At 58.4% G+C, this 21,201-nt stretch overlaps 3 protein-coding genes across 3 annotated transcripts; all 3 read left to right on the top strand.

Annotated features, from left to right (window-relative positions):
- Nucleotides 1-71: 71 nt before the first annotated feature.
- Nucleotides 72-20,651, top strand: LOC128898295 (uncharacterized). Its single transcript, XM_054171289.1, is given in 19 exon segments — nucleotides 72-139; nucleotides 286-396; nucleotides 644-3,283; nucleotides 3,286-3,396; nucleotides 4,413-5,029; nucleotides 6,057-6,183; nucleotides 6,302-6,400; nucleotides 6,547-6,657; nucleotides 6,894-8,421; nucleotides 10,435-10,715; nucleotides 10,809-10,919; nucleotides 11,167-13,729; nucleotides 14,430-14,544; nucleotides 14,923-15,552; nucleotides 16,580-16,706; nucleotides 16,825-16,923; nucleotides 17,070-17,180; nucleotides 18,212-20,416; nucleotides 20,419-20,651. Coding segments are annotated over 19 exon segments (11,862 nt in total). The 5' UTR covers nucleotides 72-78; the 3' UTR covers nucleotides 20,634-20,651.
- Nucleotides 5,690-6,540, top strand: LOC128898305 (zinc finger protein 517-like). The gene is made up of 2 exons (XM_054171464.1): nucleotides 5,690-6,183; nucleotides 6,302-6,540. The coding sequence occupies exons 1-2, from the start codon at nucleotides 6,030-6,032 to the stop codon at nucleotides 6,523-6,525; spliced, it is 378 nt and encodes a 125-aa protein (XP_054027439.1). The 5' UTR covers nucleotides 5,690-6,029; the 3' UTR covers nucleotides 6,526-6,540.
- On the top strand, nucleotides 10,875-14,324 carry LOC104299225 (zinc finger protein 850). Its single transcript, XM_054171457.1, is given in 3 exon segments — nucleotides 10,875-10,919; nucleotides 11,167-13,806; nucleotides 13,809-14,324. Coding segments are annotated over 2 exon segments (2,688 nt in total). The 5' UTR covers nucleotides 10,875-10,919; nucleotides 11,167-11,231; the 3' UTR covers nucleotides 13,922-14,324.
- Nucleotides 20,652-21,201: the final 550 nt, after the last annotated feature.

Here is a 21,201-nt window from a genome sequence, read left to right as displayed (position 1 = left end):
TGAATACCAAACCCACCACACTGTGCCTTTCCCCCCACAGGCATCCAGGCAGAGCCCCTGCTGGCAACTGAGCATGAGATGTTTGGAGGTCACCATCCTGGCTCCCGGCAGGAGGAGGTGTCCCAGCAGCCCACTGACCGTGAGTGGGGCTGGGGTGGGACACAGCCAGGTGGACCAAACGCTTGGCAGGCTGTCGGCGCAGGAGGGCTGTGTGCTGGCTGCCCCTGTCCGTGGCTGCTTGTGCCCTGCCGGTGCCTGCTGTAGCACTGTGCTGTCTGCATGCAGGTGATGCTGTTCCTGAAGTCATTGTGAAGGTGGAACCTGAAGGGGAGTTGTACAGGAGGCGTCTGCATGGATCCGGTGACCCAGAGGGCCCTGGCCATGGTGCTGGAGCAGGTGAGCCCTGGAGGGACAGAAGGAGGGGAGTGTCCCAGTGTGCTGGGCTTGGAGCAAGGGAAGGCTTCTCACCAGGCACATGGCCACCTGGAGCAGGTCATCCCACCCAGAGCTGGCAGCTCTTGATGGTCAGCTCACATCTTCTGGAAGGGAGCAGGTCTGTGGTGAAGGCCTGGACACAGCTGCAGGGGATCTCTGGGCAGGCTCTGGAGCCACAGCTAAAGACACAACTCCCTTTTTGTGGCAGGTGACAAGTGGAGGCCCAAGGAGGAGGTGACAGCAGTGGTGTCAGAGGTGGTGGAGAGCCAGAGGATGTTGTCCTCAAGGGATTCCCACAGTCCCCAGCCCAGAGGTCTCTGCCTGGAGAAGGTGTCAGCTCCAGCATCCAGCGGTGTGCCGACTGCTCCCTCTGTCTGCAGGATGGGCACAGCCAGAGTCTCTGTCTCCAAGCAGTCACCTCCCCATGACCATGCAGGCAAAGGTTCATTTGCCTGCAGTGAGTGTGGGAAGAGGTTCAAACACAAGCTCAGCCTGGTCGCCCACCAGCGCATCCATACAGGAGAGAAGCCCTTTGCCTGCCCAGAGTGTGGGAAGAGCCTCAACAACAAACGCAACCTGATCAGCCACCAGCGCATCCACACCGGGGAGAAGCCCTTTGCCTGCCCAGAGTGTGGCAGGAGGTTCAACCACAAACAGACCCTGGTCACCCACAAGTGCATCCACACTGGTGAGGAGCCCTTTGCCTGCACGGAGTGCAGCAAGAAGTTCAACCACAAACAGGCCCTGGTCAACCACCAGCGCAGCCACAGCAGTGAGAAGCCCTTTGCCTGCACTGAGTGTGGCAAGAGGTTCAAACACAAAATCAGCCTGGTTGCCCACCAGCATGTCCACACTGGCAAGAAGCCTTTCAGCTGCACTGAGTGTGGCAAGTGCTTCATGTACAAAAGCACCATGACCTTCCACCAACGGCTGCACACCGGGGAGAAGCCTTTCTCCTGCGCTGAGTGTGGCAAGTGCTTCATGTACAAATGGACCATGGCCTTCCACCAGCGCCTCCACACCGGCGAGAAGCCTTTCACCTGTCCCGAGTGTGGCAAGAGCTTCATCCAGAAATCCAAACTAGTCAGCCACCAGCGCATCCACACCGGGGAGAAGCCCTTTGTCTGCAACGAGTGTGGCAAGTCATTCATGCACAAAAGCACCCTGGCCTTCCACCAGGTGATCCACTCTGGCAAGAAGCCCTTTGTCTGCACTGAGTGTGGCAAGAGCTTCAGCTACAAAATCCGCCTGGTCTACCACCAGCGCATCCACACTGGAGAGAAGACCTTCACCTGCTCAGAGTGTGGGAAGATCTTTTACCACAAACGCAGCCTCATCAGCCACCAGCACACCCACACTGGTGAGAAGCCCTTTGCCTGCACAGAGTGTGGCAAGAGATTCAGCCACAAACAGACCCTGGTCAACCACCAGCACATCCACACTGGTGAGAAGACCTTCACCTGCTCAGAGTGTGGGAAGATCTTCTACAACAAACGCAGCCTGATCAGCCACCAGCGCATCCACACTGGCATGAAGCCCTTTGCCTGCACTGAGTGTGGCAAGAGATTCAACAACAAACAGACCCTGGTCAGCCACCAGCGCATCCACACAGGAGAGAAGCCCTTTGTCTGCAATCAGTGTGGCAAGAGCTTCCATCACAAACACAGCCTGCTCAGCCACCAGCACATCCACACTGGCGAGAAGCCCTTTGCCTGCACTGAGTGTGGCAAGAGATTCAGCCACAAATCCAGCCTGGTCACTCACCAGCGCATCCATACAGGCGAGAAGCCCTTCACCTGCCCAGAGTGTGGCAAGAGATTCAACTACAAAATCTGCCTGACCAGCCACCAGCGCATCCACACTGGTGAGAAGCCCTTTGCCTGCACTGAGTGTGGCAAGAGATTCACCAACAAAGGCAACCTGATCAGCCACCAGCGCATCCATACTGGAGAGAAGCCTATTGCCTGCCCAGATTGTGGGAAGAGCTTCAACCAGAGAAGTAACCTGGTAACTCACCAGTGCACCCACACTGATGAGAAGCCCTTTGTCTCCACTGAATGTGGCAAAAACTTCAACCATAAAATCACTCTGGTCTCCCAGCAGCCCATCCACACTGGGGAGAAGCCCTTTGCCTGCACTGAGTGTGGCAAGAAGTTCAAACACAAAATCAGCCTGGTCAACCACCAGCGCATCCACACTGGGGAGAAGCCCTTTGCCTGTTCAGAGTGCGGCAAGAGCCTCAACAACAAACGCAACCTGATCAGCCACCAGCGCATCCACACCGGGGAGAAGCCCTTTGCCTGCACCGAGTGTGGCAAGAGCTTCTGCCACAAAGCCAGCCTGGTGAGCCACCAGCGCATCCATACAGGTGAGAAGCCCTTTGCCTGCTCTGAGTGCGGCAGGAGCTTCAACCAGAAAAGCCAGATGGTTACCCACCAGCGTGTCCACACTGGTGAGAAGCCCTTTGCCTGCACAGAATGTGATAAGAGATTCAAATCCAAAAGCAGCCTGGTCAGCCACCAGTACATCCATACAGGTGAGAAGCCCTTTGCCTGTCCTGAGTGTGGCAACAGCTTCAAGTGGAAACGCAGCCTGGTCATCCACCAGTGCATCCACGCTGGCAAGAAGCCCTTTGCCTACAATGAGTGTGGCAAGAGCTTCTGCCATGAAAACAACCTGGTCACTCACCAGCGCACCCACTCTGATGAGAAGCCATTCGTCTCCACTGAATGTGACAAAATCTTCAACCATACTATCGCTGTGGTCTCGCCGTAGGCTGGCTGCTCTGGTGAGGAGCCCTTTGCCTGCACCGAGTGTGGTAAGAGATTCAAATATAAAAGCAAGCTGGTCACCACCAGCGCCTCCACAGCGCCGAGAAGCCCTCCGCCTGCCCGGGGTGTGGCAAGAGCTTCACCCACGAATTCCAACTTGTCACCCATCAGCACACCCACACCCCTGGGTGACACTGCCTGCACACAGTGTCAGGAGCTTCAGCCTGAACCCAGCACCTCACCCATGCAGTGCAGCAGCTCTACCCTTGCCCTGAGCACAGCAAGGTCTTCCCCCAAAAGGAGCGATGGTGCACTGCAGCATGCTTGCCAAGGACAGGATCCTCTACCACTGCCATGCAGGAGAGTCCTTCCCCCAGTGCTCCCTGTGCACCCTGCTGGGAGCAGACAAAACACTGCTGAGAAATGTGGTGAGCAGAGCGGGCACAGGCTGGCTGGGCATGCCGTGCTCTGTGTCTCCATGGCACCAAAGAGTCAGATGTCCAAGGCATGGCAGTTTCTGTCGCATCCTGGATAGGAGCCCTGAGGCAGCAGCAGACTTCTATAGAGACTGGGTCAGGTTGGCAAATGGGAGGCTTTGTACACCTTGGAGGAGAGTTGCCCTCTACTCTTGCCAATCAGACATCAGGCCTTAAGCCTCTTGTATTGGTGTGAGCTTCCACTCCTCAGCCTTGCATTTCAGAAGCAAGGTTCTGTTTCCCATGAGCTCCCTACCTGCTTTGGAGTATGTGGGAAGATTCCCCCCACGGCGCAGCACAGATTTGTTTTCTCCCACTGCTGTTTTCTTCGGTTACTGCGTGAGTTGAAACATAAGTAAGTCTGAAGTGTGAGAGAGTGGCCGTGGTGGAGGGGGTTGGAGAGGCCCCAGACTGTTTGCAGAGGCGTCCAACTGCCTTGGTGAGTCCTAGACCGTGAGCCGGTGGTAGGAAGGAGGAATAGTTGTATGAGGTAGGTGTGACTTTGTAAAAGGTCCTGCGGGAAGGGCCAGGAAAACTTCACCTCAGGGCCCATGGGACTCCTGGGAGCAAGCCCCCATGTGCCTTACTCAGCAGTAAATAAAAGGAAATGCTGCTTCTTGTTTAAGAAGTTCTCCCATTCCAGGGTCGTTCCTTCTCTGTGTCGTGGTCGCACTCGGTGTTACACGGTCTGCCCCCCGCGCCTGCCCCAGGTGCTAGGCACTTCCCGCAGCCTCGGGCAGTGTGCGGGAGGGGATCAGCCCCAGGCAGCCAAGTGGCAGCAGAGTCCCGGGCGAGGGCAGGTGGCGGTGGCGGGAAGCGCTGCCGGTGGCGCTGAGGGGAGCCGGTGAGGCCCCGCGGCAGGGGAGGCTGCCCCGCGCGGCGCCGGCGGAGGGGCCAATGGGAGCGGCGCTGCAGGTCACGTGGCGGGGAGGGCGGGGCTCAGGCGGGGCCGGCAGCGCCTTCGGGGCTCGTGCTGCCGGCAGAACTTCCGGGAGGGGCGTGGCTGGGGCCGGAAGTGGCAGCGGGGGGCGGGAGCGAGGCTGGGGAGCGAAGCGTCCCTGGCGCTGCGGAGCCTGCGGGGGCGCCGGTGCCAGAGGGGGCAGCGTGAGGCAGGGCGCAGCGGGGGCGTGGGGAGCGGAGTACCCGAGGAGAACGATGCCTCCCGGAGGGGAGCAGGGAAAGCGCCGTGATGAGCGAGGCTTGCCGGGGGGCAGCGGGAACCTGTCGGCGGGAAGCGGGGATCCCCGGCAGGAAGAGAAGCCCCCTCTGCGGAGAGAGATGATCCCCGGAGAGGATCGGGGAGCCCCTGCTGTGGTCTCCCGGTCCGCCATGGCAGGGCAGACGCAGGTAGGAGCCGACCCCTGCCTGATGCCGACCCGGCCTGGCCCAGGCCTCCTAGCCGCCGGGCCTCTGGATGCAGCCCGCTAGGCTCGCTGCCGCCCCGCTGGGGCGGGTCCCGCTGCGTGCGCTCAGCAGCCGCCATCATGGCTCGCTCTGAGTTCCTCGTCCCCGCATCCAGGTGATCCCCGTCCCGATCTTTGTGTCCCCAGCCCCTCCGCGGTATGGCCCTCACCAGTTCTCTCGTGCTGTTGCCCCCCGCCAGCCCTCTGCTCCGCTCCCGCTTGCTGACAGTGTCCCCTCTGTGACACCGGCTATGTCCTATGGCCAATTGCAGAGAGGCCGGAAGCGTCTCTGTTAGTAGGAACCCAGGAGGCTCCATCTGAACAGTAGGAGAAAATTCTTTGGTGCAAAGGTGCTGGAGCCCTGGCCCAGGCTGCCTGGGGAGGCTTTGGAGTTTTCCTCTGGGAAGATTCGAAGCCCACCTGGACAATGTGATCCTGGCTGGTGTGCTGTAAGTGACCCTGCTGTGGTGGGCTGGTTGCACTGGGTGATCTCCAGAGGTCCCTTTCATCAGCAGCATGCTGTGGGTGCTTCCTCACTTGAAGTGGTTGTGGGCCGGCTGGCAGGTTCTGCTGGCTGGCAGGAAATGATAGATGGGGGTTTTGTAACTGTATTGCCAGTTCATATAAATCACTGCCCCTTCTGCTGACCACCTGGACCTGTCACAGTAACCATGTTGATGGTCATAGGTGCCTCATCCCTGACACCATTGCAGGTCAGGTTGCTTGGGGCTCTGAGCAACCTGCTCTAGTTGCAGATGTCCCTGCTGACTGCAGGGGCTTGGACAAAGCGCCCTTCAAAGGTTCCTCCCAATGTGAAGCATTTCATGATTCTGATGCTCTAAGCCTCTGCCGGTGGGCGCTCTGCCCCGGCTGGCTGCAGCCCCTGGCTAATAAATGCCGGCCAAGCCCCTTCTCCCCCGTGGCTGAGGCTGTCCCCGCGCGTGATGGAGGCTGGGGTCGGTGTGTGGCAGGTACCGGTGACCTTCGAGGACGTCGCCGTCTACCTGAGCCGTGCCGAGTGGGAGGCCATCAGCGAGGAGCAGCAGGAGCTGTACCGCAGCGTCATGCTGGATGTCTGCGAGCTCTTGAGATCCCTGGGTAAACACAGCGTCAGCTCCTGGGCTCGGCTGGCCGTGGGGGGCTGGGGCTGGGGTTCCGCCGTGTCTGACTGCGGCAGTTTCCAGCGGCTGTACACACTGTGCCTTTCCCCCCGCAGGCATCCAGGCAGAGCCCCCGCTGGGAACTGAGCATGAGATGTTTGGAGGTCACCATCCTGGCTCCCGGCAGGAGGAGGTGTCCCAGCAGCCCACTGACCGTGAGTGGGGCTGGGGTGGGACACAGCCAGGTGGACCAAACGCTTGGCAGGCTGCCGGCGCAGGAGGGCTGTGTGCTGGCTGCCCCTGTCCGTGGCTGCTTGTGCCCTGCCGGTGCCTGCTGTAGCACTGTGCTGTCTGCATGCAGGTGATGCTGTTCCTGAAGTCATTGTGAAGGTGGAACCTGAAGAGGAGTTGTGCAGGAGGCGTCTGCATGGATCCGGTGACCCAGAGGGCCCTGGCTATGGTGCTGGAGCAGGTGAGCCCTGGAGGGACAGAAGGAGGGGAGTGTCCCAGTGTGCTGGGCTTGGAGCAAGGGAAGGCTTCTCACCAGGCACATGGCCACCTGGAGCAGGTCATCCCACCCAGAGCTGGCAGCATGCTGTGGCCATCTCTTGATCCTCACTCCCTGTGTACTGGGAGGGGCCAGGGCTGCCGGGTCTCTGGGCAGGCCCTGGAACTGCAGTTAAAGACACAGCTTCCTTCTCTTGGCAGACAATAAGTGGAGGCTCAAGGAGGAGTTGACAACAGCCATGGCAGAGCTGGCGGAGAGCCAGGGGGCTTTGTCCTCTGAGCCACAGGGTCTCTGCCTGGAGAAGATGACTGCTCCAGTGTGTGTGGCTGGGCTGATCCCTCCCTCAGCCTGCAGCATGGGCACTGCCCACAACCACATGGCCGAAAGTCCTTTCATCTGCAATGAGTGTGGGAAGCACTTCAGCCCGGAGACCTCCCTGATTCGGGACGATCGTGCCCGCAGCAGTGGGAAGCCCTTTGCCTGCCCTGAGTGTAGCAAGAGCTTCCCCCAGAAACGCAGCCTGGTCTCCCACCGGCGCACCCGCGCTGGCAAGAAGCTCTTTGCCTGCTCCGAGTGTGGGAAGAGCTTTAAACACAGTCACAAACTGGTTGCCCACCAGCGCATCCACACCGGCGAGAAGCCCTTTGCCTGCACCGAGTGTGGGAAGAGCTTCAGGCACAAAAGCAGCCTGGTCACCCACCAGCGCCTCCTCACCTGCCAGAAGCCCTTCACCTGCTCTGAGTGCGGGAAGAGCTTTAAGCAGAGTGACAAACTGGTTGCCCACCAGCGCCTGCACACTGGCGAGAAGCCCTTTGCCTGCACGGAGTGTGGGAAGAGCTTCAGGCACAAAATCAGCCTGGTCAACCACCAGCGCCTGCACACTGGCGAGAAGCCCTTTGCCTGCACGGAGTGTGGGAAGAGCTTCAGGCACAAAATCAGCCTGGTCAACCACCAGCGCCTCCTCACCTGCCAGAAGCCCTTCACCTGCTCTGAGTGCGGGAAGAGCTTTAAGCAGAGTGACAAACTGGTTGCCCACCAGCGCCGCCACGCCGGCGAGAAGCCCTTTGCCTGCAGCGAGTGTGGCAAGAGCTACACGGGGAAGGGCAGCCTGGTCTGCCACCAGCGCCTGCACAGCGGGGAGACGCCCTTTGTGTGCACCGAGTGCGGGAAGATCTTCAGCCGCGGTGACAAACTGATCATCCACCAGCGCAGCCACACCGGCGAGAAGCCCTTCGCCTGCACCGAGTGCGGGAAGAGCTTCAGCCGCAGCGACCACCTGCTGTCCCACCAGCGCATCCACACCGGCGAGAAGCCCTTCGCCTGCCCAGAGTGTGGCCGGAGGTTCAACCACAGCAACATCCTGGTCACTCACCAGCGCATCCACAACGGCGAGAAGCCCTTCGCCTGTGCCGAGTGCGGCAAGAGCTTTAGCCAGAGGGCCGACTTGATTCGGCACCGCGACAGCCACAGCGGCAAGAAGCCCTTCGCCTGTCCCGACTGTGGCAAGAGGTTCAACCGCCGGGACCGCCTGGTCACCCACCAGAACACACACACCGGCAAGAAGCCCTTCGCCTGTCCCGACTGTGGCAAGAGGTTCAACCGCCGGGACCGCCTGGTCACCCACCAGCACACACACACCGGCAAGAAGGCCTTCTCCTGCCCCGACTGCGGCAGGGGCTTCAACCGCATCGATCGCTTGTTCGTGCATCGGCGCAGCCACCTCGCCGAGTGACACCCTGCCTGCCCCCGCTGTGCCGCAGCTCCAGCCTCAGCCCAGCACCTCGGCCCTGCAGAGCCACAGCTCTGCCCTTGCCCTGGGCGCAGCAGGAGTGACGGTGCGCCGCACCGCGCACGCCCAGGTCCTCTCTGTCTGGGTGTGACTCACCGTGCGATTACATTAGCAGCTCAAGAATGTCTCAACAAAGAGAAGATCCTCTCTGTCCATCAAGACCACAGCTGCTCTGGGAGAGGGGATGGTGGAAAGACCCCTGGGCTGTGCAGCAGAGCTTCCCCTGGCCTGGTAAGCCCAGGGATGTGTAGTGGTGTGTGAACAGGTAGGAGACAAAGGAGGGGGTGGAGGCCTACCCTGGCACCAGACCCCTTCAAGCACACAGGAATATGCATTAAGAGCCCTTAGAGGCAACACCTGGACACATCACAAGGGTGAAGGGCCAGGAGGAAACTCTGATTAAAGAACTGAATAAAAGCCTTGAGCTATAGCAGCTTGCAGGGGAAACCACCAGAGGCATCTCCAGCTGGAGGCAGCAGCCCAGGACATCTCTCCCTGCTCCCCCCACCAAAGGAGGACCTGCTGGAGCCTGCTGAGAGGAGAGCTCCGCTGAAAACACTACACACCGGAGGAGGAAACCCATTGAGGGAGGACAGGATCCTGGGATGTCTCCCCCTCCTCTTCTCAGCTGGAGACACCACACCCTTGAACAGCACAAGCTGGAAAGGAGAACTCTGAGACCTTGCTTGCTCTCTGCTCTGGCCAAAGCTGGTAATAGAATTTCCTTCTCTCTCTGTTTCTCCAGTTTTTCTCTCTCCCTTTTCTCCCTTCCTCTTGTTTGTTCACTTTGTCCTTCAATAAACAGCCTGGCTTTTGATCTTGGGCCTGCTTTGTGCCTTGATTTCACACACAGGGGTGCTTCCAAAAGAACAAGTCTTGCTCTTCCACTGGACCAAGACACTCTGCTGCTGCTATGCTGGAGAATCCTTCCCCCAGTGCTCCCTGTGCACCCTGCTGGGAGCAGAGAACACTGCTGAGAAACGTGGTGAGCAGAGCGGGCACAGGCTGGCCGGGCATGCCGTGCTCCGTGTCTCCATGGCACCGAGGAGGAATGTGGAGTGAGATGGTGGCTGCATGGTGCCATTCTTCCCCTTCTCCCCCTTGGTCCTGCTGATCAGGTCACTGCAAACATGAGCTGTGCTGTTAGGAGAGAAGCCCAGCCAGACTGAGCCCTGTCAGCCTCTGAGGCCCAAGTATTCAGGCCCACAGGATTCAGCTCTTGCTTAGTTTATCCAGCATGATGCCCAGCCAACAGCAAAGGCACTGATGGATGGGGCTTATGTATGGAGCACACTGGGAGCCCTCCCAGCTGGTACCAGTGTAGTGCCCACAAGAAGGGTGCTTGTCACCAGTGTGTGAAGCCAGTTGACACCCAGAGCTGAGACTTGGCTTCTGCAGGGCAGAGAAATCACAGCTCAGCTTCTGTCAGCTCAGACAGCAGCAGTGTCAGGATGTCTTGCAGACAGGATTTCAAAGAATGGCTGGAGACAGAAGGGACCTTAACCATCATCCAGTTCCAACCCCCCTGCCACGGGCAGGGTCACCTCCTGCTAGGACCCTTCTGTGACTGAAAATCACATCGAGCTCGGTGCACGTGCTCCGTCCTGATGGGGCCTAATTCGTTATACCCCTCAGAGCATCCCAGAACCCCAGCATGGGGCTGGAAGGGATCATCCAGTCCAACCCCCTGCTGAAGCAGGGCATCCACAGCAGCTTGCCCAGGATCATAATGCCCAGTGGGGTTTGGAATCTCTCTGGAGATGGAGTCTCTACAATCTCTCTGGGCAGCCTGGGGCAACGGTCGTGTTGAGGTGGAACCTCCTGGGTTGCAGTTTGTGCCCATTGCCCCTTGTCCTGGCACTGGGCACCGACAAGAGTCTGTCCCCAGCCTCTTAATCCCTGCCCTTGGGGATGCTGTGGGGCTCCCACCCCCCAGATCTGGGTGTCACCAGCCCCAGAGCCAGCGGCATGGGAGGTGACAGTGACACACGCCTGCGCCGCGGGCGGGTGCAGGAAGCTGCGGGCGAAGGGGGGAAGTGGGTGCTCGGCGGCGGTGAGGGCGACATGGCAGAGCTGGAGGGCCCTGAGGTGGGCAAAGCAGATTTTGTCCTCCTGGATGAGGTGACCATGGAGCAGTTCCTGGAGAACCTGCGCCTGCGGTATGGGCACTGCTGGGGGCACAGGGAGCGGGCACCCCAAGGGCCACCTCGGTGGACCAAACGCTTGGCAGGCTGTCGGCGCAGGAGGGCTGTGTGCTGGCTGCCCCTGTCCGTGGCTGCTTGTGCCCTGCCGGTGCCTGCTGTAGCACTGTGCTGTCTGCATGCAGGTGATGCTGTTCCTGAAGTCATTGTGAAGGTGGAACCTGAAGGGGAGTTGTACAAGAGGCGTCTGCATGGATCCGGTGACCCAGAGGGCCCTGGCCATGGTGCTGGAGCAGGTGAGCCCTGGAGGGACAGAAGGAGGGGAGTGTCCCAGTGTGCTGGGCTTGGAGCAAGGGAAGGCTTCTCACCAGGCACATGGCCACCTGGAGCAGGTCATCCCACCCAGAGCTGGCAGCTCTTGATGGTCAGCTCACATCTTCTGGAAGGGAGCAGGTCTGTGGTGAAGGCCTGGACACAGCTGCAGGGGATCTCTGGGCAGGCTCTGGAGCCACAGCTAAAGACACAACTCCCTTTTTGTGGCAGGTGACAAGTGGAGGCCCAAGGAGGAGGTGACAGCAGTGGTGTCAGAGGTGGTGGAGAGCCAGAGGATGTTGTCCTCAAGGGATTCCCACAGTCCCCAGCCCAGAGGTCTCTGCCTGGAGAAGGTGTCAGCTCCAGCATCCAGCGGTGTGCCGACTGCTCCCTCTGTCTGCAGGATGGGCACAGCCAGAGTCTCTGTCTCCAAGCAGTCACCTCCCCATGGCCATGCAGGCAAAGGTTCATTTGCCTGCAGTGAGTGTGGGAAGAGGTTCAAACACAAGCTCAGCCCGGTCGCCCACCAGCGCATCCATACAGGAGAGAAGCCCTTTGCCTGCCCAGAGTGTGGGAAGAGCCTCAACAACAAACGCAACCTGATCAGCCACCAGCGCATCCACACCGGGGAGAAGCCCTTTGCCTGCCCAGAGTGTGGCAGGAGGTTCAACCACAAACAGACCCTGGTCACCCACAAGTGCATCCACACTGGTGAGGAGCCCTTTGCCTGCACGGAGTGCAGCAAGAAGTTCAACCACAAACAGGCCCTGGTCAACCACCAGCGCAGCCACAGCAGTGAGAAGCCCTTTGCCTGCACTGAGTGTGGCAAGAGGTTCAAACACAAAATCAGCCTGGTTGCCCACCAGCATGTCCACACTGGCAAGAAGCCTTTCAGCTGCACTGAGTGTGGCAAGTGCTTCATGTACAAAAGCACCATGACCTTCCACCAACGCCTGCACACCGGGGAGAAGCCTTTCTCCTGCGCTGAGTGTGGCAAGTGCTTCATGTACAAATGGACCATGGCCTTCCACCAGCGCCTCCACACCGGCGAGAAGCCTTTCACCTGTCCCGAGTGTGGCAAGAGCTTCATCCAGAAATCCAAACTAGTCAGCCACCAGCGCATCCACACCGGGGAGAAGCCCTTTGTCTGCAACGAGTGTGGCAAGTCATTCATGCACAAAAGCACCCTGGCCTTCCACCAGGTGATCCACTCTGGCAAGAAGCCCTTTGTCTGCACTGAGTGTGGCAAGAGCTTCAGCTACAAAATCCGCCTGGTCTACCACCAGCGCATCCACACTGGAGAGAAGACCTTCACCTGCTCAGAGTGTGGGAAGATCTTTTACCACAAACGCAGCCTCATCAGCCACCAGCACACCCACACTGGTGAGAAGCCCTTTGCCTGCACAGAGTGTGGCAAGAGATTCAGCCACAAACAGACCCTGGTGAACCACCAGCACATCCACACTGGTGAGAAGACCTTCACCTGCTCAGAGTGTGGGAAGATCTTCTACAACAAACGCAGCCTGATCAGCCACCAGCGCATCCACACTGGCATGAAGCCCTTTGCCTGCACTGAGTGTGGCAAGAGATTCAACAACAAACAGACCCTGGTCAGCCACCAGCGCATCCACACAGGAGAGAAGCCCTTTGTCTGCAATCAGTGTGGCAAGAGCTTCCATCACAAACACAGCCTGCTCAGCCACCAGCACATCCACACTGGCGAGAAGCCCTTTGCCTGCACTGAGTGTGGCAAGAGATTCAGCCACAAATCCAGCCTGGTCACTCACCAGCGCATCCATACAGGCGAGAAGCCCTTCACCTGCCCAGAGTGTGGCAAGAGATTCAACTACAAAATCTGCCTGACCAGCCACCAGCGCATCCACACTGGTGAGAAGCCCTTTGCCTGCACTGAGTGTGGCAAGAGATTCACCAACAAAGGCAACCTGATCAGCCACCAGCGCATCCATACTGGAGAGAAGCCTATTGCCTGCCCAGATTGTGGGAAGAGCTTCAACCAGAGAAGTAACCTGGTAACTCACCAGTGCACCCACACTGATGAGAAGCCCTTTGTCTCCACTGAATGTGGCAAAAACTTCAACCATAAAATCACTCTGGTCTCCCAGCAGCCCATCCACACTGGGGAGAAGCCCTTTGCCTGCACTGAGTGTGGCAAGAAGTTCAAACACAAAATCAGCCTGGTCAACCACCAGCGCATCCACACTGGGGAGAAGCCCTTTGCCTGTTCAGAGTGCGGCAAGAGCCTCAACAACAAACGCAACCTGATCAGCCACCAGCGCATCCACACCGGGGAGAAGCCCTTTGCCTGCACCGAGTGTGGCAAGAGCTTCTGCCACAAAGCCAGCCTGGTGAGCCACCAGCGCATCCATACAGGTGAGAAGCCCTTTGCCTGCTCTGAGTGCGGCAGGAGCTTCAACCAGAAAAGCCAGATGGTTACCCACCAGCGTGTCCACACTGGTGAGAAGCCCTTTGCCTGCACAGAATGTGATAAGAGATTCAAATCCAAAAGCAGCCTGGTCAGCCACCAGTACATCCATACAGGTGAGAAGCCCTTTGCCTGTCCTGAGTGTGGCAACAGCTTCAAGTGGAAACGCAGCCTGGTCATCCACCAGTGCATCCACGCTGGCAAGAAGCCCTTTGCCTACAATGAGTGTGGCAAGAGCTTCTGCCATGAAAACAACCTGGTCACTCACCAGCGCACCCACTCTGATGAGAAGCCATTCGTCTCCACTGAATGTGACAAAATCTTCAACCATACTATCGCTGTGGTCTCGCCGTAGGCTGGCTGCTCTGGTGAGGAGCCCTTTGCCTGCACCGAGTGTGGTAAGAGATTCAAATATAAAAGCAAGCTGGTCACCACCAGCGCCTCCACAGCGCCGAGAAGCCCTCCGCCTGCCCGGGGTGTGGCAAGAGCTTCACCCACGAATTCCAACTTGTCACCCATCAGCACACCCACACCCCTGGGTGACACTGCCTGCACACAGTGTCAGGAGCTTCAGCCTGAACCCAGCACCTCACCCATGCAGTGCAGCAGCTCTACCCTTGCCCTGAGCACAGCAAGGTCTTCCCCCAAAAGGAGCGATGGTGCACTGCAGCATGCTTGCCAAGGACAGGATCCTCTACCACTGCCATGCAGGAGAGTCCTTCCCCCAGTGCTCCCTGTGCACCCTGCTGGGAGCAGACAAAACACTGCTGAGAAATGTGGTGAGCAGAGCGGGCACAGGCTGGCTGGGCATGCCGTGCTCTGTGTCTCCATGGCACCAAAGAGTCAGATGTCCAAGGCATGGCAGTTTCTGTCGCATCCTGGATAGGAGCCCTGAGGCAGCAGCAGACTTCTATAGAGACTGGGTCAGGTTGGCAAATGGGAGGCTTTGTACACCTTGGAGGAGAGTTGCCCTCTACTCTTGCCAATCAGACATCAGGCCTTAAGCCTCTTGTATTGGTGTGAGCTTCCACTCCTCAGCCTTGCATTTCAGAAGCAAGGTTCTGTTTCCCATGAGCTCCCTACCTGCTTTGGAGTATGTGGGAAGATTCCCCCCACGGCGCAGCACAGATTTGTTTTCTCCCACTGCTGTTTTCTTCGGTTACTGCGTGAGTTGAAACATAAGTAAGTCTGAAGTGTGAGAGAGTGGCCGTGGTGGAGGGGGTTGGAGAGGCCCCAGACTGTTTGCAGAGGCGTCCAACTGCCTTGGTGAGTCCTAGACCGTGAGCCGGTGGTAGGAAGGAGGAATAGTTGTATGAGGTAGGTGTGACTTTGTAAAAGGTCCTGCGGGAAGGGCCAGGAAAACTTCACCTCAGGGCCCATGGGACTCCTGGGAGCAAGCCCCCATGTGCCTTACTCAGCAGTAAATAAAAGGAAATGCTGCTTCTTGTTTAAGAAGTTCTCCCATTCCAGGGTCGTTCCTTCTCTGTGTCGTGGTCGCACTCGGTGTTACACGGTCTGCCCCCCGCGCCTGCCCCAGGTGCTAGGCACTTCCCGCAGCCTCGGGCAGTGTGCGGGAGGGGATCAGCCCCAGGCAGCCAAGTGGCAGCAGAGTCCCGGGCGAGGGCAGGTGGCGGTGGCGGGAAGCGCTGCCGGTGGCGCTGAGGGGAGCCGGTGAGGCCCCGCGGCAGGGGAGGCTGCCCCGCGCGGCGCCGGCGGAGGGGCCAATGGGAGCGGCGCTGCAGGTCACGTGGCGGGGAGGGCGGGGCTCAGGCGGGGCCGGCAGCGCCTTCGGGGCTCGTGCTGCCGGCAGAACTTCCGGGAGGGGCGTGGCTGGGGCCGGAAGTGGCAGCGGGGGGCGGGAGCGAGGCTGGGGAGCGAAGCGTCCCTGGCGCTGCGGAGCCTGCGGGGGCGCCGGTGCCAGAGGGGGCAGCGTGAGGCAGGGCGCAGCGGGGGCGTGGGGAGCGGAGTACCCGAGGAGAACGATGCCTCCCGGAGGGGAGCAGGGAAAGCGCCGTGATGAGCGAGGCTTGCCGGGGGGCAGCGGGAACCTGTCGGCGGGAAGCGGGGATCCCCGGCAGGAAGAGAAGCCCCCTCTGCGGAGAGAGATGATCCCCGGAGAGGATCGGGGAGCCCCTGCTGTGGTCTCCCGGTCCGCCATGGCAGGGCAGACGCAGGTAGGAGCCGACCCCTGCCTGATGCCGACCCGGCCTGGCCCAGGCCTCCTAGCCGCCGGGCCTCTGGATGCAGCCCGCTAGGCTCGCTGCCGCCCCGCTGGGGCGGGTCCCGCTGCGTGCGCTCAGCAGCCGCCATCATGGCTCGCTCTGAGTTCCTCGTCCCCGCATCCAGGTGATCCCCGTCCCGATCTTTGTGTCCCCAGCCCCTCCGCGGTATGGCCCTCACCAGTTCTCTCGTGCTGTTGCCCCCCGCCAGCCCTCTGCTCCGCTCCCGCTTGCTGACAGTGTCCCCTCTGTGACACCGGCTATGTCCTATGGCCAATTGCAGAGAGGCCGGAAGCGTCTCTGTTAGTAGGAACCCAGGAGGCTCCATCTGAACAGTAGGAGAAAATTCTTTGGTGCAAAGGTGCTGGAGCCCTGGCCCAGGCTGCCTGGGGAGGCTTTGGAGTTTTCCTCTGGGAAGATTCGAAGCCCACCTGGACAATGTGATCCTGGCTGGTGTGCTGTAAGTGACCCTGCTGTGGTGGGCTGGTTGCACTGGGTGATCTCCAGAGGTCCCTTTCATCAGCAGCATGCTGTGGGTGCTTCCTCACTTGAAGTGGTTGTGGGCCGGCTGGCAGGTTCTGCTGGCTGGCAGGAAATGATAGATGGGGGTTTTGTAACTGTATTGCCAGTTCATATAAATCACTGCCCCTTCTGCTGACCACCTGGACCTGTCACAGTAACCATGTTGATGGTCATAGGTGCCTCATCCCTGACACCATTGCAGGTCAGGTTGCTTGGGGCTCTGAGCAACCTGCTCTAGTTGCAGATGTCCCTGCTGACTGCAGGGGCTTGGACAAAGCGCCCTTCAAAGGTTCCTCCCAATGTGAAGCATTTCATGATTCTGATGCTCTAAGCCTCTGCCGGTGGGCGCTCTGCCCCGGCTGGCTGCAGCCCCTGGCTAATAAATGCCGGCCAAGCCCCTTCTCCCCCGTGGCTGAGGCTGTCCCCGCGCGTGATGGAGGCTGGGGTCGGTGTGTGGCAGGTACCGGTGACCTTCGAGGACGTCGCCGTCTACCTGAGCCGTGCCGAGTGGGAGGCCATCAGCGAGGAGCAGCAGGAGCTGTACCGCAGCGTCATGCTGGATGTCTGCGAGCTCTTGAGATCCCTGGGTAAACACAGCGTCAGCTCCTGGGCTCGGCTGGCCGTGGGGGGCTGGGGCTGGGGTTCCGCCGTGTCTGACTGCGGCAGTTTCCAGCGGCTGTACACACTGTGCCTTTCCCCCCGCAGGCATCCAGGCACAGCCCCCACTGGGAACTGAGCATGAGATGTTTGGAGGTCACCATCCTGGCTCCCGGCAGGAGGAGGTGTCCCAGCAGCCCACTGACCGTGAGTGGGGCTGGGGTGGAACACAGCCAGGTGGACCAAACGCTTGGCAGGCTGTCGGCGCAGGAGGGCTGTGTGCTGGCTGCCCCTGTCCGTGGCTGCTTGTGCCCTGCCGGTGCCTGCTGTAGCACTGTGCTGTCTGCATGCAGGTGATGCTGTTCCTGAAGTCATTGTGAAGGTGGAACCTGAAGGGGAGTTGTACAGGAGGCGTCTGCATGGATCCGGTGACCCAGAGGGCCCTGGCCATGGTGCTGGAGCAGGTGAGCCCTGGAGGGACAGAAGGAGGGGAGTGTCCCAGTGTGCTGGGCTTGGAGCAAGGGAAGGCTTCTCACCAGGCACATGGCCACCTGGAGCAGGTCATCCCACCCAGAGCTGGCAGCTCTTGATGGTATCATGGTCCCAGGGGGAAAGAGACTCAGTTGTTTTGAATATTGCCATGTTATGAAATTAGAGGCACAAATGAGGCCAAAATATTATCAGCTGGACTATTTATTGCACAAATAAAGTGGATGGATCAGAAAGAGAGAGAGACTGAATAGAGATTGAGAGACATAAGAGGGAGAGAGAAGAGGAAAGGAATTATATTATCTCACCACCCAAGATAGTTTTAGTCTGTGGAAGAAGAGGTGCTGCAATTTTGGATGTAGAGGGGATGTTGTTTCTGTAGAGGAAGGGTGCTGCAGTTTTGGCTGTAGAAGAGATGCTGTCCTTCTTGGCTGTGTTGTCCTCTGAGCAGCCTCTTCTGCTCCATGGGTTGCAGCAGGCGGAACTCAGGACACAGAGAGAGCTTTCCTCTAGGTCTGCTGCTTCCAGGCTCCATGGGGATGTCTCTGTCCTGGTATTCTCTCCGTTTTTCTTCAGCATTGCCCCAGTCTTTTCCTTCTGTGCTTTCCTTCTCCTGTGTTTTCCTTCTACTGAGCCATTAGTTGCTCAGATCTTCAATACAGTTTTTAGGTGTGTATATTCCTGAGAGTATGGATAGCAGAGGCTTCTGTCCAGTATTTCCAGGGCAGCTGCAGTCTGGTGAGCAATTTTATCTATGCACCTTCCAGAGTTGTTAGCCAGTGACAAATGCCCAATACACATCAGCTTTTGTCTGGGCAAGCAGCAAAGGTGAGTTTATCTTTGTTGAGTCACATTGAAAGAGACAAGATTTAATCTCTCACGGATGGTCAGCTCACCTCAGGTCAGCTCACAGCAGGTCTGTGGTGAAGGCCTGGACACAGCTGCAGGGGATCTCTGGGCAGGCTCTGGAGCCACAGCTAAAGACACAACTCCCTTTTTACGGCAGGTGACAAGTGGAGGCCCAAGGAGGAAGTGACAGCAGTGGTGTCAGAGGTGGTGGAGAGCCAGAGGATGTTGTCCTCAAGGGATTCCCACAGTCCCCAGCCCAGAGGTCTCTGCCTGGAGAAGGTGTCAGCTCCAGCATCCAGCGGTGTGCCGACTGCTCCCTCTGTCTGCAGGATGGGCACAGCCAGAGTCTCTGTCTCCAAGCAGTCACCTCCCCATGGCCATGCAGGCAAAGGTTCATTTGCCTGCAGCGAGTGTGGGAAGAGCTTCAGCCTGAAGAGCAGACTAATTCGGCACCAGCGTACGCACAGCAGCGAGAGGCCCTTTGCCTGCAGCGAGTGTGGGAAGAGCTTCCACCACAAAAGCACCCTGGCCATCCACCAGGTGATCCACTCTGGCAAGAAGCCCTTTGCGTGCACCGAGTGTGACAAGAGATGCACCACCAAAAGCAGCCTGATCAGCCACCAACGCATCCACACTGGTGAGAAGCCCTTTGCCTGCACTGAGTGTGGCAAGAGATTCAGCCACCAAAGCAACCTGATCTCCCACCAGCACATCCATACAGGCAAGAAGCCCTTCACCTGCCCAGAGTGTGGTAAGAGCTTCACCCAGAAACTCAGCCTGATCTGCCACCAGCACAGCCACACTGGTGAGAAGCCCTTTGCCTGCACTGAGTGCGGCAAGAGATTCAGCCACAAATCCAGCCTGGTCACCCACCAGCACATCCATACAGGCAAGAAGCCCTTCACCTGCCCAGAGTGTGGTAAGAGCTTCACCCAGAAACTCTGCTTGATTAGCCACCGGTACATCCACGCTGGTGAGAAGCCTTTTGTCTGCAATGAGTGTGGCAAGAGCTTCATCAGGAAATCCAGACTAGTCTACCACCAGCGCATCCACACTGGGGAGAAGCCCTTTGTCTGCAATGAGTGTGGCAAGTCATTCCTGGAGAAAAACACCCTGGCCATCCACCACTTGACCCACACCGGGGAGAAGCCCTTTGTCTGCACTGAATGTGGCAAGAGGTTCGGCCAGAAAAGCGGCCTGGCCACCCACCAGCGCATCCACACAGGAGAGAAGCCCTTTGTCTGCACTGAGTGTGGCAAGAGATGCACCACCAAAGGCAACCTGACCAGCCACCAGCTTGTCCACTCTAAAGAGAAGCCCTTTGTCTGCACTGAGTGTGGCAAGGGATTCAACCACAAATCCAGCCTGATCTCCCACCAGCACATCCATACAGGCAAGAAGCCCTTCACCTGCCAAGAGTGTGGTAAGAGCTTCACCCAGAAACTCTGCTTGATTAGCCACCAGCGCCTCCACAGTGATGGGAATCCCTTTGTCTGCAATGAGTGTGGCAAGAGGTTCACCAACAAAGGCAACCTGATCATCCACCAGCGCCTCCACAGTGATGGGAATCCCTTTGTCTGCAATGAGTGTGGCAAGAGATGCACCAGTAAAGGCAACCTGATCATCCACCAGCGCATCCACACCGAGGAGAAGCCCTTTGCCTGCCCAGAGTGTGGCAAGAGATTCAGCCAGAAAAGCAGACTGGGCGAACACCAGAGCGTCCACACTGATGAGAAGAACTTCACCTGCACCAAGTGTGGGAAGAGCTTCAAGACGAAACGCACCCTGGTCCGCCACCCGTGCATCCATACTAGTGAGAAGCGCTTTACCTGCACTGAGTGTGGCAAGAAGTTCACGCAGAAAGTCAGCCTGGTCACCCACCAGCGCATCCACACTGGAGAGAAGCCTTTTACCTGCTCGGAGTGTGGGAAGAGCTTCACCAGCAAATGCACCCTGACCAGCCACCAGCGCATCCACACCGGGGAGAAGCGCTTTGCCTGCACCGAGTGTGGCGAGAGATTCACCTACAAACCCAGCCTGGTCACTCACCAGCGCATGCACACCGGAGAGAAGCCCTTCAGCTGCAATGAGTGTGGCAAGAGATTCTACTACAAAAAAAGCCTGGTCAACCACCAGCGCAACCACACCGGGGAGAAGCCCTTTGCCTGCACCGAGTGTGGCAAGAGATTCAAGACCAAAAGCAGCCTGGTGAGCCACCAGCGCATCCACACGGATGAGAAGCCCTTTGCCTGCACCAAGTGTGGCAAGAGATTCAATCAAAAAAGCAACCTGCTCAGCCACCAGCGCACCCACACTGATTAGAAGCCCTCTGTCTGCACTGAATATGGCAAAAACTTCAACCATGAAATCTTTTGGTCTCTCAACAGCCCATCCACACTGGCAAGATGACCTTTGTCTACCGTGAGTGTGGCAAGAGGTTCAAGCAGAAAAGCAACCTGGTCACTCACCAATGCATCCACGTCAGAGAGAAGACCTTTGCCTTCTCCCAGTGTGTCAGGAGCTTCAGCCTGAACTTGGCACCTCACCCATGCACTGGAGCCGCTTTACCCCTGCCCTGAGCACAGCAAGGTCTTCACTCATCAGGACTGATGGTGCACTATAGCATGCTTGCAAGGACAGGATATTCTATCACTGCCATGCAGGAGAATCCTTCCCCCAGTGCTCCCTGTGCACCCTGCTGGGAGCAGAGAAAACACTGCTGAGAAACATGTGGTGAGCAGAGCGGGCACAGGCTGGCTGGGCATGCCGTGCTCTGTGTCTCCATGGCACCAAAGAGTCAGATGTCCAAGGCATGGCAGTTTCTGTCGCATCCTGGATAGGAGCCCTGAGGCAGCAGCAGACTTCTATAGAGACTGGGTCAGGTTGGCAAATGGGAGGCTTTGTATACCTTGGAGGAGAGTTGCCCTCTACTCTTGCCAATCAGACATCAGGCCTTAAGCCTCTTGTATTGGTGTGAGCTTCCACTCCTCAGCCTTGCATTTCAGAAGCAAGGTTCTGTTTCCCATGAGCTCCCTACCTGCTTTGGAGTATGTGGGAAGATTCCCCCCACGGCGCAGCACAGATTTGTTTTCTCCCACTGCTGTTTTCTTCGGTTACTGCGTGAGTTGAAACATAAGTAAGTCTGAA

This window comes from Dryobates pubescens, chromosome 21 (genome assembly GCF_014839835.1).
Source record: "Dryobates pubescens isolate bDryPub1 chromosome 21, bDryPub1.pri, whole genome shotgun sequence".
In the NCBI taxonomy this organism is placed as follows: Eukaryota; Metazoa; Chordata; class Aves; order Piciformes; family Picidae; genus Dryobates; species Dryobates pubescens.
This window is presented reverse-complemented; position numbering and strand designations above follow the sequence as displayed.